The sequence below is a fragment of the Sebastes umbrosus genome, chromosome 15 (genome assembly GCF_015220745.1).
Source record: "Sebastes umbrosus isolate fSebUmb1 chromosome 15, fSebUmb1.pri, whole genome shotgun sequence".
NCBI classification, from domain to species: domain Eukaryota; kingdom Metazoa; phylum Chordata; class Actinopteri; order Perciformes; family Sebastidae; genus Sebastes; species Sebastes umbrosus.
Window position 1 is genome coordinate 25,034,279 of NC_051283.1, and position 12,918 is coordinate 25,047,196.

Genomic DNA, 12,918 nt, shown 5'->3' on the forward strand with positions numbered 1-12,918 from the left:
GCCATAAAAGTTATTGTGTCACAGACAAATCCAGTAGACGACACCATTTGCTCATAAGGTAATTTCTAAGAGGAAACACAGCATGATTAAACTACTGAACAAGTGTGTTCCTCTTGTAGTTTTAATCTCTCCAATCCTCTGTGCTGCTCCTCTTCTACCTGCTGTTCACCCACAGAGCACAAAAGAAATATGACACCTGTGTGGTTATTACAAACAAAGCGGATCAGCAGCAAGCTCCTTTGCCTTTTAGTAATACTAACTTAAGATTTGGTTTATTCAACATCTATTTTAAGAGAAACAAAAATGACACAATTAAAAAAAATCAGCTCAATTATCATTTGATAAGTAAGTAATTAAAGTAGCTGAAATGTCAATTGACATGTAAACGTTAAAAATAGTTGAAATTTAAGAAGAATAAATTGAAGAATAAAAATCTGTTCAAGTGTTGTGTCTCTTCTGGTGTGAGAGGTGAAAGCAGTTAAAATGTGATTTATTTAAATGTTTAAAAGTTAATGACAAAGTTGAATTATTAATATAAGTGTTTTGTTTGTTATTAGATTATTAGTAGGCCTAATTATCTCTTTTGGTCATTCATTGATTAATGGTTGTACTTGTTTTAAATGCTGCATCTCAATATGAGATATAAACAAACTGCACCATTAGTTGTTGTTTTCCATTTAGTACGCTGAGCCTCCTTCTTGTGGGTTTGGTGCATTCCAGAAAGCCATTACCTATAGAGTACAAATCATTTACCCTGACACTCAAACAGGCGGGGGAGCTGAATAGATGACTGCAGGGATGGGAGGTATGAATAAAAGAAAGGCCTGGGTAAATATTTGAAGTAAATGAATGAACAAAATGATCCATTAAAGTGGAGGAAAAGCCAGAATGACCAGGATATGCACAATCCCTTTTTTATCTTGCTATCAGTACTGAGAGGAAACGTGTTATCAGTGCTGTATAAAAAGATAGAAAGAGAGAAAAAAAAAAGATTAAATATACAAAGAAATACGGATAAATGTTTGTAGTAAGTGGGTTCTTAGAGGGTGCATATAGTGGATTTTCTTAAAGAAGACCTATTGTGCTTTTACCCTTTCCTTTAGTGTGTTATATATTTTTTTGTGCATGTAAAAGGTCTGCAAAGTTACAAAGTCCACGTCCAGTTACTCTCTCCCACAGAAACACTGCTCCTGAATTGCCTGAAACACCTTGCTTGAAATCCCGCCTTTTCTTCTGTAACGTGGTGATGTCACCAAGTATCAAACAAATCAAACAAAGCTAATTAGAGTGGAGCTGGAGCGGAGTCCGAAGAGTTTGGTTCAGTTGACCAATCAGAGCAAATTGGGCTTTACGGGAGGGCAGGGCAGGAGGGCAGGGCAGGAGCTCAAACAGCGCGTTTCACACAGAGGATGAAAAGAGGTGCTGCAGCACAGCCGGTATGAGAAAAGTAAAGCGTTTTTTGAACATTAAAGCATGTAAACATGATCTAGTAGAAACCTAAAATACAAGTATGCACCTGAAAATAAGCATAATAGGTCCTCTTTAAACAGTGGAAACAGGATATTTACACATCCTGTTACAAAGAGATCATTGATGATTCATTAGTCAGCTTTGTTTTATTTAGCAATGTTTATGTTTTTATTCAATATTTTAAAACCACTCCCTCTTACACACACATCTGACATCTTTAGTATCAAATATTAACATACAGATGATGCAGACAACATACATTTTCATGTAACAATTATAACAAAAGTATAACAAGAAACAGGGTAACTGCACACATAAAACCCATTTCATCGCACTGCACAATTCAATGTGATATACTGCATACAAAAGTGCAACATTTCCCACAAAACAAACATTGATACATACAGTACATATTAAAAAAAAAATACCTTAAAAAATGCATAGCATACATTTCTTGCACACTACACATTGGTTTGGCTTCATTTGTCCACTATCTAGGCCACTTGCTGTTCACTCCACGAAAACCAGAAATGGAAACTTGGTTTGCTCCATTGTAAACAAAGATATAAAAACATCAGGTGCTTTGACAGTCAGGGGATTATCATGAGCCTCAACTCCTACCAACAGGGAGATTCTAGTTTGAATACTCAAATTGTTGACACATGATAACACTCGATAAAGGTCAAAGTCAAAGACACTGAATAGGAATTGCTTTTTAACTCATGTGATGAACCCAGTCGCTGCAGCAGGTCAAGGCACTTAACAATTGTCTTTTTTGTACAGTGGTCCTCGCATACAGATGACAACACAACACAAATCTCTGCAAAGCATTACACTGTCTGGTGCAGCTTTGCATTCTTACTGTCGTGATGTTCATACTAGTTACATGGATCATGGAGTTTGAAAAAAAAAAAAAAGCAGTGGCAGTTGTTCCCGGAATATTTACGGGATATTCTGGAGTTGTAGAGAGAAGCACAGTTGAGGAAAGCTTAGCGAAGGGAAACATGAGGTTTTCATAGCAGCTTACAGCAGCTCTATCGCCCACTGTTGGCTCGGCCTCTCATCATTCTCCGGCATAATCACCACATGGTCCTTGTCGTACGTTTTGCCACCTGAGGAAAAGGAAAAATAATCATGTTAACTAAAAGTTATCATGTAATTACATAATGTGCATCTAGAAAAAGTAAAAACTGTCTTTTTTAGTGGCCTACAGGGGTGGAATGTATTAAGCACATTTGCATTTGCACTACCCGGCAGTAAATACAGTAAAGTTACTACTAGGAACTTAAATTTTGTGTTGGTTTTGGCGGCCCCTGTGGACAAAAGCGGTATTGTCTCAGAGCACCAGACTCCCTTTAGAAAACCTCTCATTTTACTGCAGCAGGGTCTGACAGTCTGCCCCGTTCAGTCCTGGTTCTGGTTCTCCCGTGCCTCCCTCCCCTCCAGCAGGCCAAGTAATACATCCTGGGCCTCGAGCAGCGTGGTGTCTGTGTTGGCTCCCAGCGGGGACCGGCGGAGCAGCGAGGCTCTGCTCTGCTCCTGGCCGGAGCCAAGCCAGATCTGGGTCTCACCGTGGTGGGCTAGCTGCTGCCGGAGGCCCTGTTGGAGTCTGAGCTTAAAGAGTTTCTGGTGAACCTGCATGATTTCCCGTAATTTCGCCGGAATTGGAACCGGTGCCACCGATGACGAGCATTAAGAATAACTATATAGAAACAGCCAATCTTCTCTCTGATGGTCTCGTTTACTTATGTAGGTCATATAGAGGCGTCAGTATTAAATTCAGAATGTTTCAAACCAGTTAAAAGTTCCTCGTAGTAACTTAATATTAGCACCACTTCCACCAACTACAATGGTAAAATGCTAATAATAGATCCATCCGTCTGGACAGCCAATAAAATGTAAACATTTCACTTACAATGGAATATTTTTACATTGTGATATTAACAAATATTCACATAATAAAGGTTATCAAATTCCCTCACTTATTTTGAAAAGGGAAATTGAATTACTTTCAATTAGCCAATGCCCATGGTTTTTTTTTCGCTCATACCTTTGACATCCAGGACGCAGCCGGGGAAAGTAAGGCTGGTGATGAGGCCTCTCATCTGGGCCGTCCAGGTCTGGATAGGCTGCCGGGTCTCTTGCCATAGAACCACTTTAGCTGCCGGCTCTATGTTGCCCATCACCTGGAGGCTCATGGTTGGTGACAACTACAGCACAAACACACATACAGTACGGTACAGTATGATTAGATCAGCTCTTTGTTAACAGGGTCAGATGACAGGTTCAGGTTTTGGTTTGCATTATTACATTTCAGTCATGCATTACCTTGCTCTTGATGAAGCCGTCCTGATAGAACCAGATGTCACTCATGGGCTCCACTTCTGGTGACGCCACCACTCGTCCTGACTTCATCTCCTCCACGCCGCCCTGGATGGACATGAAGTGACCGCTCTCTTTGTTCTTGATGCGTAAAAAGCGGCGCTTCTGCGGGAGGCAAAATACCACAATATATTATCGTTACAGAGTCACAGTTAGTGGAGTTTTGGCTGTTTTGACACTACACAAATTAATTATATTTTGAAATACCAAAGGTATTTACGCTGTCGCGGCTAGTAAAGATGACTTGATAACAAACCTGTCTGACTGGGAACATTGAGCCAATAGTCTGTATTGAGCTAAACTTCGGCCAGTTGGTGATTTCAATCGGTTCCAGTAGGAACTGGCGCCCCCTGTAGTTGCTGTGTTCACATATCACCCAACTGCAAAGGAAGAGAGACATAGTTAGACAAGAATTTGGTGCCTATCACATGGCATATACAGGGACCCAAAACAAGGTATTCCATTGTAACAGCTGACTATCAATTTTCAACAAATGTCCACTCTGTTTTTTTGTTTTTTTTTAAAGAGGACCTATTATGCTTTTGTGCTTTTTCCCTTTCCATTAGTATGCTATATAGTTTTTTTGTGCATGTTAAAGATCTGCAAAGTTATAAAGTCCACGCCAAAGGGAGTTACTCTCCCCCACAGAAACACTGCTCCTGAATTGACTGAAATGCCTTGTTTGAAGTCCCGCCTTTTCCTCTGTAATGTGGTGATGTCACCAAGTATCACATTTGCATAATACCTGCCTGGCAGGAGCTCAAACAGAGCATTTCAGACAGAGGGTGAAAAGAGGTGCTGCAGCACAGCCGGTATGAGAAAAATAAAGTGTTTTTTGAACATTTTAGCTTGTAAACATGTTCTAGTAGAAAGTATGCACCTGAAAATGAGCATAATAAGTCCTTTTTTAGCTTCCTGTCATAAAAACATGAGAAGCTGCCATACATAACAAAAACCAGAAAGCTACTTTATGATGTTTGTCAATGCAAATGCAGACACACAAACTGTACATGAACAAACGAACACAGACGCCGAGAAACAAACACGTACCAGCCGCTGTTGACTCTGACGGACAGGATGTGGTTGTTGAAGCCCTCTTCAACCATGCTGTGGATTTCTGTGTCCATAGTGATCTCTCTGCCCTCCAGACACTCGAGGCCAAACAGCGAGATGGAGGGAACTGAGAAGGTCTAGACGGGGAGAGACGGAGGTTCAGAACAACACAAGGGAAAGTATACAGAGCAGTTTCTGTTTTTTTTAATAAGAGTGCTTTCTCACCAGTGGCACGACCTTGAAAGAACCGATGGTGCATTTGGGTGGACATCCCATGCTGGTTAAATTGGGGTAGTCTCCGTCAGACAAGACATACAAGTCCCCAGAGTACTGTTTATTCTCGTAGAGCACCCAGCTGAAACACAGAGAAATGATTATGTTTAATCCTCCTCAATCTCATACGTAGTAGCATTTCCTCACATCATTCTTCTAGGCTCCTCACCTTCCCCCCGACACTCGGCAGGACTTGGTCAGTAATTTTCCTGGTACGCCTTCCTGGTTGCGGTCGAAGACGTGACACTCGCCCTGGAAGTCTGGCTCAGAGTACAGTATTATCTGACAGGCAGAGACAGAGGTAAAGGAGGGGAAAGTGAGAGATCACATCAACACATTTATAACCCAAAGCTTTTTATTCTTCTAATTATTTCTGCCTTTTGAGCACTGAATGCAAAACTGCTACTACTGCAATGTTGCTCTGCCCTCGTGAAGGAAATATGTATCTTATTTTCAGCTTTCATAGGCCAAGTTTTGGCGACTAGTCCTTTTCTTACAATGTAGCATACCAACAACGTTTAGATAGCCCTGTTGGCATTAGAGATGTGCGTGCATCCGTTTAAAAATAAAAACCTGCTTCCTGTATTTTTCTCGTCTCCAAAAGTCAATTTACGTTTTCTATGAACTGAGTAGCAAAAAGCATGTCTAAGAGTTTACATGTTGCCTCTGGGACAGATTATCCATCATCACAACATCTCCTTCCATAGTTACGCGGATGACACACAGCTCTACCTGTCATATAAACCTTCTGACACCAGTAAATTAGCATCACTACACACACAGTCACTGCCTACATGACATAAAAAGTCGGATGTCCGAAAACTTTTTAAAATGTAACTCCGACAAAACAGAAGTTCTCGTCATTGGCCCGGACTATGTCTCAAAACAAACACAGACACTCCTTGGCCCCCTTACTCCCAACATAAAGTCAGCCACTAAAGAGCTGCGTGTTATCCTGGATAGTAACTTGAGCCTGGAGTAAAGAAAGTAGACCAGCTGAGTTATTTTGTAAGCTTGTGTGTTGATGTATATGCTTATATGTATGTATGTGCATATGTAAATGTATGGATATGTATATGCATTTTTCATTATTTATCTATTCTATTGTTTATGCTTTTATTTTTCTTGAAAATCGTGTCGTGCCTATGGCTTGAAAAGTGCTTTATAAAATAGAATTATTAATATTATTATAAAACTGCAGCTGGAATTCAATATTACATAAAATAGTGAGATGCATAAAACAACATTAAAGTGAGAACGTTAAGACAAAATACCTCATTCCTGCTCCTGGAGTTTTCACTTGGAGCCTAAAAGTCAACACAACAAAAATATAAGCAACACTGTGGATGGATGGATGGATGGATGGATGGATGGATACAGATATTAAATCAATATTTTGAAGCCTTCCTCACCAGCAGGACGGGCTGCACCGAGCAGATGCGAGTGTCCTGAGAACCCCAGTCAGCACAGTTATTATAGAAACCTTTCTCTAGGATGTACTGGTTACCAGAGTAGTCCACATGGGAGTAAGCTATCCATCTGGAACGAACAGGAACAACCACCTGGTTATTGTAACACATTTCTACTTCACTGAGCGGTGAAGTGAATCTACTCTAGAATCTGATCAACTTACGCCCCGCTGAGTACGTGGATGGAGCGCGTGGAGGTCTTGTACTCAAACAGCTCGACGTCAGCGATGGCCTCCGTCACCTCGAAGGTGTTCTCCTCCTCGACGCCCTCTTCTTCTGGCTGCTCAAACATCACCATCATGGGCTCCGTCAGGTCCTGCACAAGAGCAACAAAGTGGGTTAACACGCATAAATTACACTGAAGCTCCGTGCGGTTGAAAAGCAGATGAAGAGCTGAATCTAAATCATGACTCTGATGTCCTGAGTTGCGGTTTTAATGCAATTCAACTTGTGGCAGCTCAGTATCAGGACTACAGCGGCAAACTTATCAGAAGTCACCTTTTAGATTAGATAAGACTTTAATGATGTATGAGATTAAATGAGGTCAGCAGTGTTCATTAGTTGTTTATCTTTTGAAAACAAGCTAAAATCACATATCTGCCGTGATAAAATCCTGTGGTTGGTTCGTTTGCTTTCACACAACAAACGAACCGCAGTAGGTGGTCTCGGTTCAGTTGTTTGGTCCACACCAGGGTTCGATTTACAGCTTTCACACTAGCCCAGACGAACCGTACAAACCAGGCAAACGGACATGGGTTTGTTTTTAAACGAACCAAACGGGTTAGGTGTGAATGCACCTTTAGTGACTTTATAGCTAGTGCTGCTGTCTACTTTCATTGGAAAAGAGTCAACAACACTGGGTTGGGTTTTTTGGTTAGATCATTTATAAGATCTAGTGTACTCTTGGCAGTTTCTCAGCATTACCTTTAAAGTTTCGACAGTAGGACAGGACTTCATGCTGCCTGCAAAGACTTCAGAGTTTGTCCGTGTATTTTATAATAAGCCAGCAGTAACATTCAGCCTCCACTCACTCATTACAAATATCCATTTGAATCTGCAGGTTGCATACAGTGTGGGGGCACACCTTCCCCTTTTGTTTGGATTCAAACATTTGTATTATTACTTATTAACGAATACAGTGAAATATTCCTCGCTCCTTACTGCTCGGATGACCCTGACGGAGCGCAGCTCAGCATCGCGGCCTCCCCACACCCTCCAGTCGTGGTACTCCCCCTCCTCCAGCAGGTACTGGTGGCCTCGGAAGCCCTCCTTCTCGTAGCCCACCCACCTTTAGCAACAGAGAGAGAGGCAAGGGGGATTAAAAAGCATGCATATGTGATCATACTCCAATTACTTTGAGCTATTTGATATTGACTTTCTACCCCACCACCACCTGAATTGTGCAGCCGTGCTACTTAATTAATAATGATCTCTAAAATGTTGTTTCAAGGTTCAGCGAATATCAGCACTCACATTCCTCCCTGCACTTTAAGGGAGCCGACGTTGTACATGAAGGCCGTCTGCTGCCGGTCTGCTCTGGTCATGAAGTCCCTCATGTTGGTGGTTATGATCCTGGATTTCCCAGTGAAGTACGGCTTTTCGTAGAGCATCATCTGGAGGCAAAAGGGTGTCATTTACAATCAGGCCACACTGACTTTGTTTTTTTTAGCAGCAATGCATTAGCAGTATTTGTGCTTTCTTACCTTTGGCTCACTCATATTTTCCACTCTTGGTTCACCCTATGATACACAAATAAATACATTAACTCACTGCAAACAATCAGGGCATATACTTTAATACAGAATTGTAAAATACTTCTAACAGTGCCACTTACCACTTTAAGTGGATGTACTGATCCCACATAGGGCTGTTCCACTCCCCAGGCTGCAGGGTTGGTGTACCCCCCCACCTCCAGGACACGTGGAATGCCCTGGAAGAAGGGATGAGCGTACACGAGCCACCTGAGCAGGAGGAAAGATAGAAACAATGAAGCAACGTTGATTTGGTTTTCAAATCAGATTAAATAAAGCACCACTGGACAATTATTATGTGAATGTAATTTCTAGGGCTGTCAAAGTTCAAAGTTCAAATTCATTTTAACGCCACAAATTTCTTTAAAGCATCAAGGCAACTTGCGATTTTTAGGTTGTAGCGGGCTCAGTTTTATCGCAAAGGAGGTTAAATAACGCTTCAAACTTACGTTCATTTTGGCGAGAAAAAACTTTTATGTCCATTTTCAAAGGGGTCCCTTGACCTCTGACCTCAAGATATGTGAATGAAAATGGGTTCTATGGGTACCCACGAGTCTCCCCTTTACAGACATGCCCACTCTATGACAATCACATGCAGTTTGGGGCAAGTCATAGTCAGGTCGGCACACTGACACACTGACAGCTGTTGTTGCCTGTTGGGCTGCAGTTTGCCATGTTATGATTTGAGCGTATCTTCTTTATGCTAAATGCAGTACCTGTGAGGGTTTCTGGACAGTATTTGTCATTGTTTTGTGTTGTTAATTGATTTCCAATAATAAATATATACATACATTTGCATAAAGCAGCATATTTACCTACTCCCATGTTGATAAGAGTATTAAATACTTGACAAATCTCCCTTTAAGGTACATTTTGAACAGATAAAACATGTGTGATTAATTTGCGATTAACTAAGGACAATCATGTGATTAATCGATCGATTGACAGCCCGAGTAATTTCAATGTGATCCCGCATTTTTCTCATAGCTCATAACTCTGAACTCACAGTCCAGCGTTAATGATGATAGAGTTCGCCTTGATGGGGAAGCCAAAAATCCTGGCGTCTTCAGACGTATCTCTGAAGACGACCTTCTTCCCTTCTGCGTTCTCCTCTGGGAAGAGACTGATTTCTGGGACGCTGTAGTCCTGAGGGAGGACAGAGAGCAGCCATTCATGATAATGTAACTGACAAAACATATGCAGTGGTTGCCTCAGTGGGAACTATACTGAGTTACAGACACAAAGCATAATCCAAATGCGAACAAAAGGATTGTCTCACTGGCAAAACTCAAAACAGATTAAACCCCTGCTATACTGACAACAACTAAACAAAAAGTAATTGTGAATATTTTCTGATTAAAGTTTGTTTTATAGCCTATCAAAGATTTAATTTAAGAGTTGAAAAAATTAATATATTTTTTTATTTTTACATCAACATTTTGGATAAGGATGTTGATGCTTTGTTTTCGTTGCTGCATTGTAAAGTTGTGGGACTATAAAAGCTGTGACTTCTACTACAGTGGCTGAGCAGCTACAATGGTGGATGGCAGAGTTGGAAAAATACAGTTAAAGGGGTGTAAACAATTTCAGAAACTAGATGCCACTAGATGGTGCTGCTGAGCTAAAGAGTCACTATAAAGCTACACTGAGAACTAATCAACCTTTGAGCATCTGATAACAATGTTATCTTACTTAGACAGTAAAAAGGATTTCCACTGTACTTTATCACAACTGATCATATCAGATTTAAATGGAGGGAGCATGACAACTATCTTTGCCAACAACAGACTGAAGTGAGCTCGTCTGTCTCACCCTGACAGCTCTTCTAATAGACCCGATGACGGTCTTCCTGGCCGGCTTGGTGGTCTCTGTCTGCTCATCACTTGTTTCTCCGTTCTGGACTCCGTTCTGCTCTCCGGCCTCTTTCTGTCCGTTCTGCAGCTGCTGCTGCTCTTCTTCTGGAGGGCTGAAGGGGCAGGTGAGCTCTATGTCGCCTTCGTCCAGAGCGATCTTCTCCCCTTTGAAGTTAGGCTTTTCATACATCACCCATCTAAAGAGGGGGGAAACAAAGGGCACAATGTTACAACCTCTAATCTGTGCTGCAGTTCTTCTGGGGGTATGTTTGAATGAAATTCATAGACCCAGTTGATTTATTAAGAATATCTTGTTCTTGTTTGCCTCAGGGTGCTTCAATATCCGGTTGGTTAAAGAGACACTATGTCACTTTTGATGGAACAAACAACCCTTTCTACCTCTTACAGATCAAAAGCTGAATTAATAAGAAGTAAAATGTACCACTGATCAATTCAATACACTCTGGGCTTGGTATGGTATGACCAGTAGCTTATTGTGGCTAATGATGTAGGCAAACTTTGAAATGTGATTGGGGAGAGGGACTGGGAGGGAATCGGAGGAATCAAAACTCTGGGAGAACAGCAGGGAGAGAAGGGAGGGAAGTCAAAGGCATAAGTGGGATGCCTATTTTATCATCGTTTATAGCAGATTATCAATGTGTTTTCTTGCCAGATTCGCTTGCTGCACGTAGAGAAAAATAGACCAGACGCCAAAACTTCGCCGAAGATCGCGAGTCAGTCTCGGAGCTCCGTTGTGCAGCGCGTGCTGTGTGAACAGCTCAGTCGATTTACATGGGCGCTTCTCTAAAAATCGCGTCGCTTCTGTCCCTGATGTGAACCAGAGGTTACTCTTCTCCACTGTTCCAATAGGTTTTTAGCATTTAGCATAATCCTATAATTGTCACTTGGCTGTGGCCTCTGTCACTTTACATGAAATCATCTAAGAAATTTAAAGGGAAAGTCACTCTTTGGTGTAACTGCTAACAACTCATAGACACCTGAAGCATAGCCCCAACTAGACACTGTTTTTACTTGTCCTGTCAAAAAGGTTGGGATCAACTGGTTTAAATCATTCTATTTCACAAGCATAGCCAATGTTTTGCATGTAAAATTGTCATCTAATAAGTGACTAGTAATTAAGTCTGTCGAATAAATGTAGTGGAATGAAAAGTAAAATATTCCTCTTTGAAATGTGATGGAGTAAAATGAAAACACTCAAGTATAACACAAGTACCTTTAAATTGGACAATGCTGCTTGACCAAGCTAAATCTCTTAATAAAAGAAAGTAGATCTTAGTTTAAGTCGAATACAAACACCACTTACATCAAACTCTTTAATCACAGCATTAGCTGCGGTTAGGGCATTGAAGCAGTGTGTGATGCATGAGATGAGATGACAGTATAATTATCTCTTTGTAGGAAGTGTTAGAAACCCAGGTCAGAGCACTCTCGTCGGTGTTACTGTGTGGCTCGTTTCACACTGTTGGCTCTGTCTGATAAAACATTCCACATGTGGCACAAGTGTGTGTTTAAGCTTGTGTGTGTGGGTGTGTTAATGTTGAAGATCATCAATGGCTGTGTTGTTTTGACGCCACTTGAGTGCATCCGGAGAAAGAGGGGGAGGTTTATTTTGGAAAAAATGCCGTTTAATTACACACCTTACATTTTAAGAGAAACAAGGTGTGGAGGTGTCATCCTATCATCTACCTGGGCACTTTTGAAGGTCACAGGAAGCATCGGGTTTAATGGCGTGCCAACTATGTGGTGGTGGTGGGGGTGGCATGAGGAAAGTACAGACTTAATGATGTTTGTTTACTGCTATCATTCATGACAGTTGTATTCTAGCAATACCGGATCAGCAAAACTATCTGATGAAACAAACAAGGAAGATATTTAAAAAATGTAGCCTGGTCGCCCGTATCGGTGCATGCTGATGTTCCTATTTTTGGCCTCAGTTTTGGTTGTCGGGCACATGGGTACAAACTCCATACATACTAATTCTGAGTTTTTAAATATGTACTTTGCTGCAACGGGAAATTAACCGGGACACATTTGGAATGTTTACACCATAAAATGGTCTACAGGCTACTTAAAACAGTCTGAAAACTGTACTTGCCAAGGATCGTTTCACTGTACACAAAATGGTAAAGTATGCAGATTTTTTTGTATACTAACTGCAAAAACAGTGTACTATATACAAGTAGTGTATATTACATACTGCATGCAGTTAGTATGTAGTATTAAATTGGATTAGAGAGAGTCCATATCTGGTTGTTTTTGGGTAGCAAACATGTGGAAACTTAGCAAATGTGTGCAGTGGAGCCACTCACCCTCCTCTGACCACCCTGATGGAGATGGTCTCCTGCAGCTCCCAGGGCGTGGCGTCGATGACATCACTGCGCACCTCGATCCTCTGGCCGCACATTTCTGGCCGGTCGAAGATATACATCTAGAGAAAACATGGACGGATGTAAGAATAGATAATAATGCATGGGGATTCCCTATAGTAAGGTTTCCACTAAAAGTTCCTGTGAACTTCTTTTTAAGGAGCTTAAAGGTTCCTTCAGCCCACTGTTGTCTGTGTTTCCACCTCGTATGAAAAAGCAACATGAAATGTGACGAGGTCTGCTGGTCCTAAATCTATACTAGCGTACTTCCTTGTTTTAT

At 41.3% G+C, this 12,918-nt stretch overlaps 1 protein-coding gene across 1 annotated transcript in view; it reads right to left on the reverse strand.

The window, feature by feature from the left end:
- Window positions 1–1,597: 1,597 nt before the first annotated feature.
- Window positions 1,598–12,918, reverse strand: part of crybg2 (crystallin beta-gamma domain containing 2) — a 57,056-nt gene continuing 45,735 nt past the window's right edge. The window contains exons 9-25 of the mRNA XM_037794341.1: window positions 12,582–12,700; window positions 10,211–10,448; window positions 9,405–9,544; window positions 8,482–8,608; window positions 8,351–8,386; window positions 8,121–8,260; window positions 7,809–7,935; window positions 6,812–6,963; window positions 6,591–6,717; window positions 6,453–6,485; window positions 5,348–5,460; window positions 5,131–5,260; window positions 4,903–5,042; window positions 4,109–4,232; window positions 3,799–3,957; window positions 3,521–3,680; window positions 1,598–2,582 (exon numbers count right to left, since the gene is read on the reverse strand). Coding sequence (XP_037650269.1) covers window positions 2,494–2,582; window positions 3,521–3,680; window positions 3,799–3,957; window positions 4,109–4,232; window positions 4,903–5,042; window positions 5,131–5,260; window positions 5,348–5,460; window positions 6,453–6,485; window positions 6,591–6,717; window positions 6,812–6,963; window positions 7,809–7,935; window positions 8,121–8,260; window positions 8,351–8,386; window positions 8,482–8,608; window positions 9,405–9,544; window positions 10,211–10,448; window positions 12,582–12,700 — 2,154 coding nt within the window. The 3' untranslated portion in view covers window positions 1,598–2,493. The remainder of the gene's footprint in view (window positions 2,583–3,520; window positions 3,681–3,798; window positions 3,958–4,108; window positions 4,233–4,902; window positions 5,043–5,130; window positions 5,261–5,347; window positions 5,461–6,452; window positions 6,486–6,590; window positions 6,718–6,811; window positions 6,964–7,808; window positions 7,936–8,120; window positions 8,261–8,350; window positions 8,387–8,481; window positions 8,609–9,404; window positions 9,545–10,210; window positions 10,449–12,581; window positions 12,701–12,918) is intronic.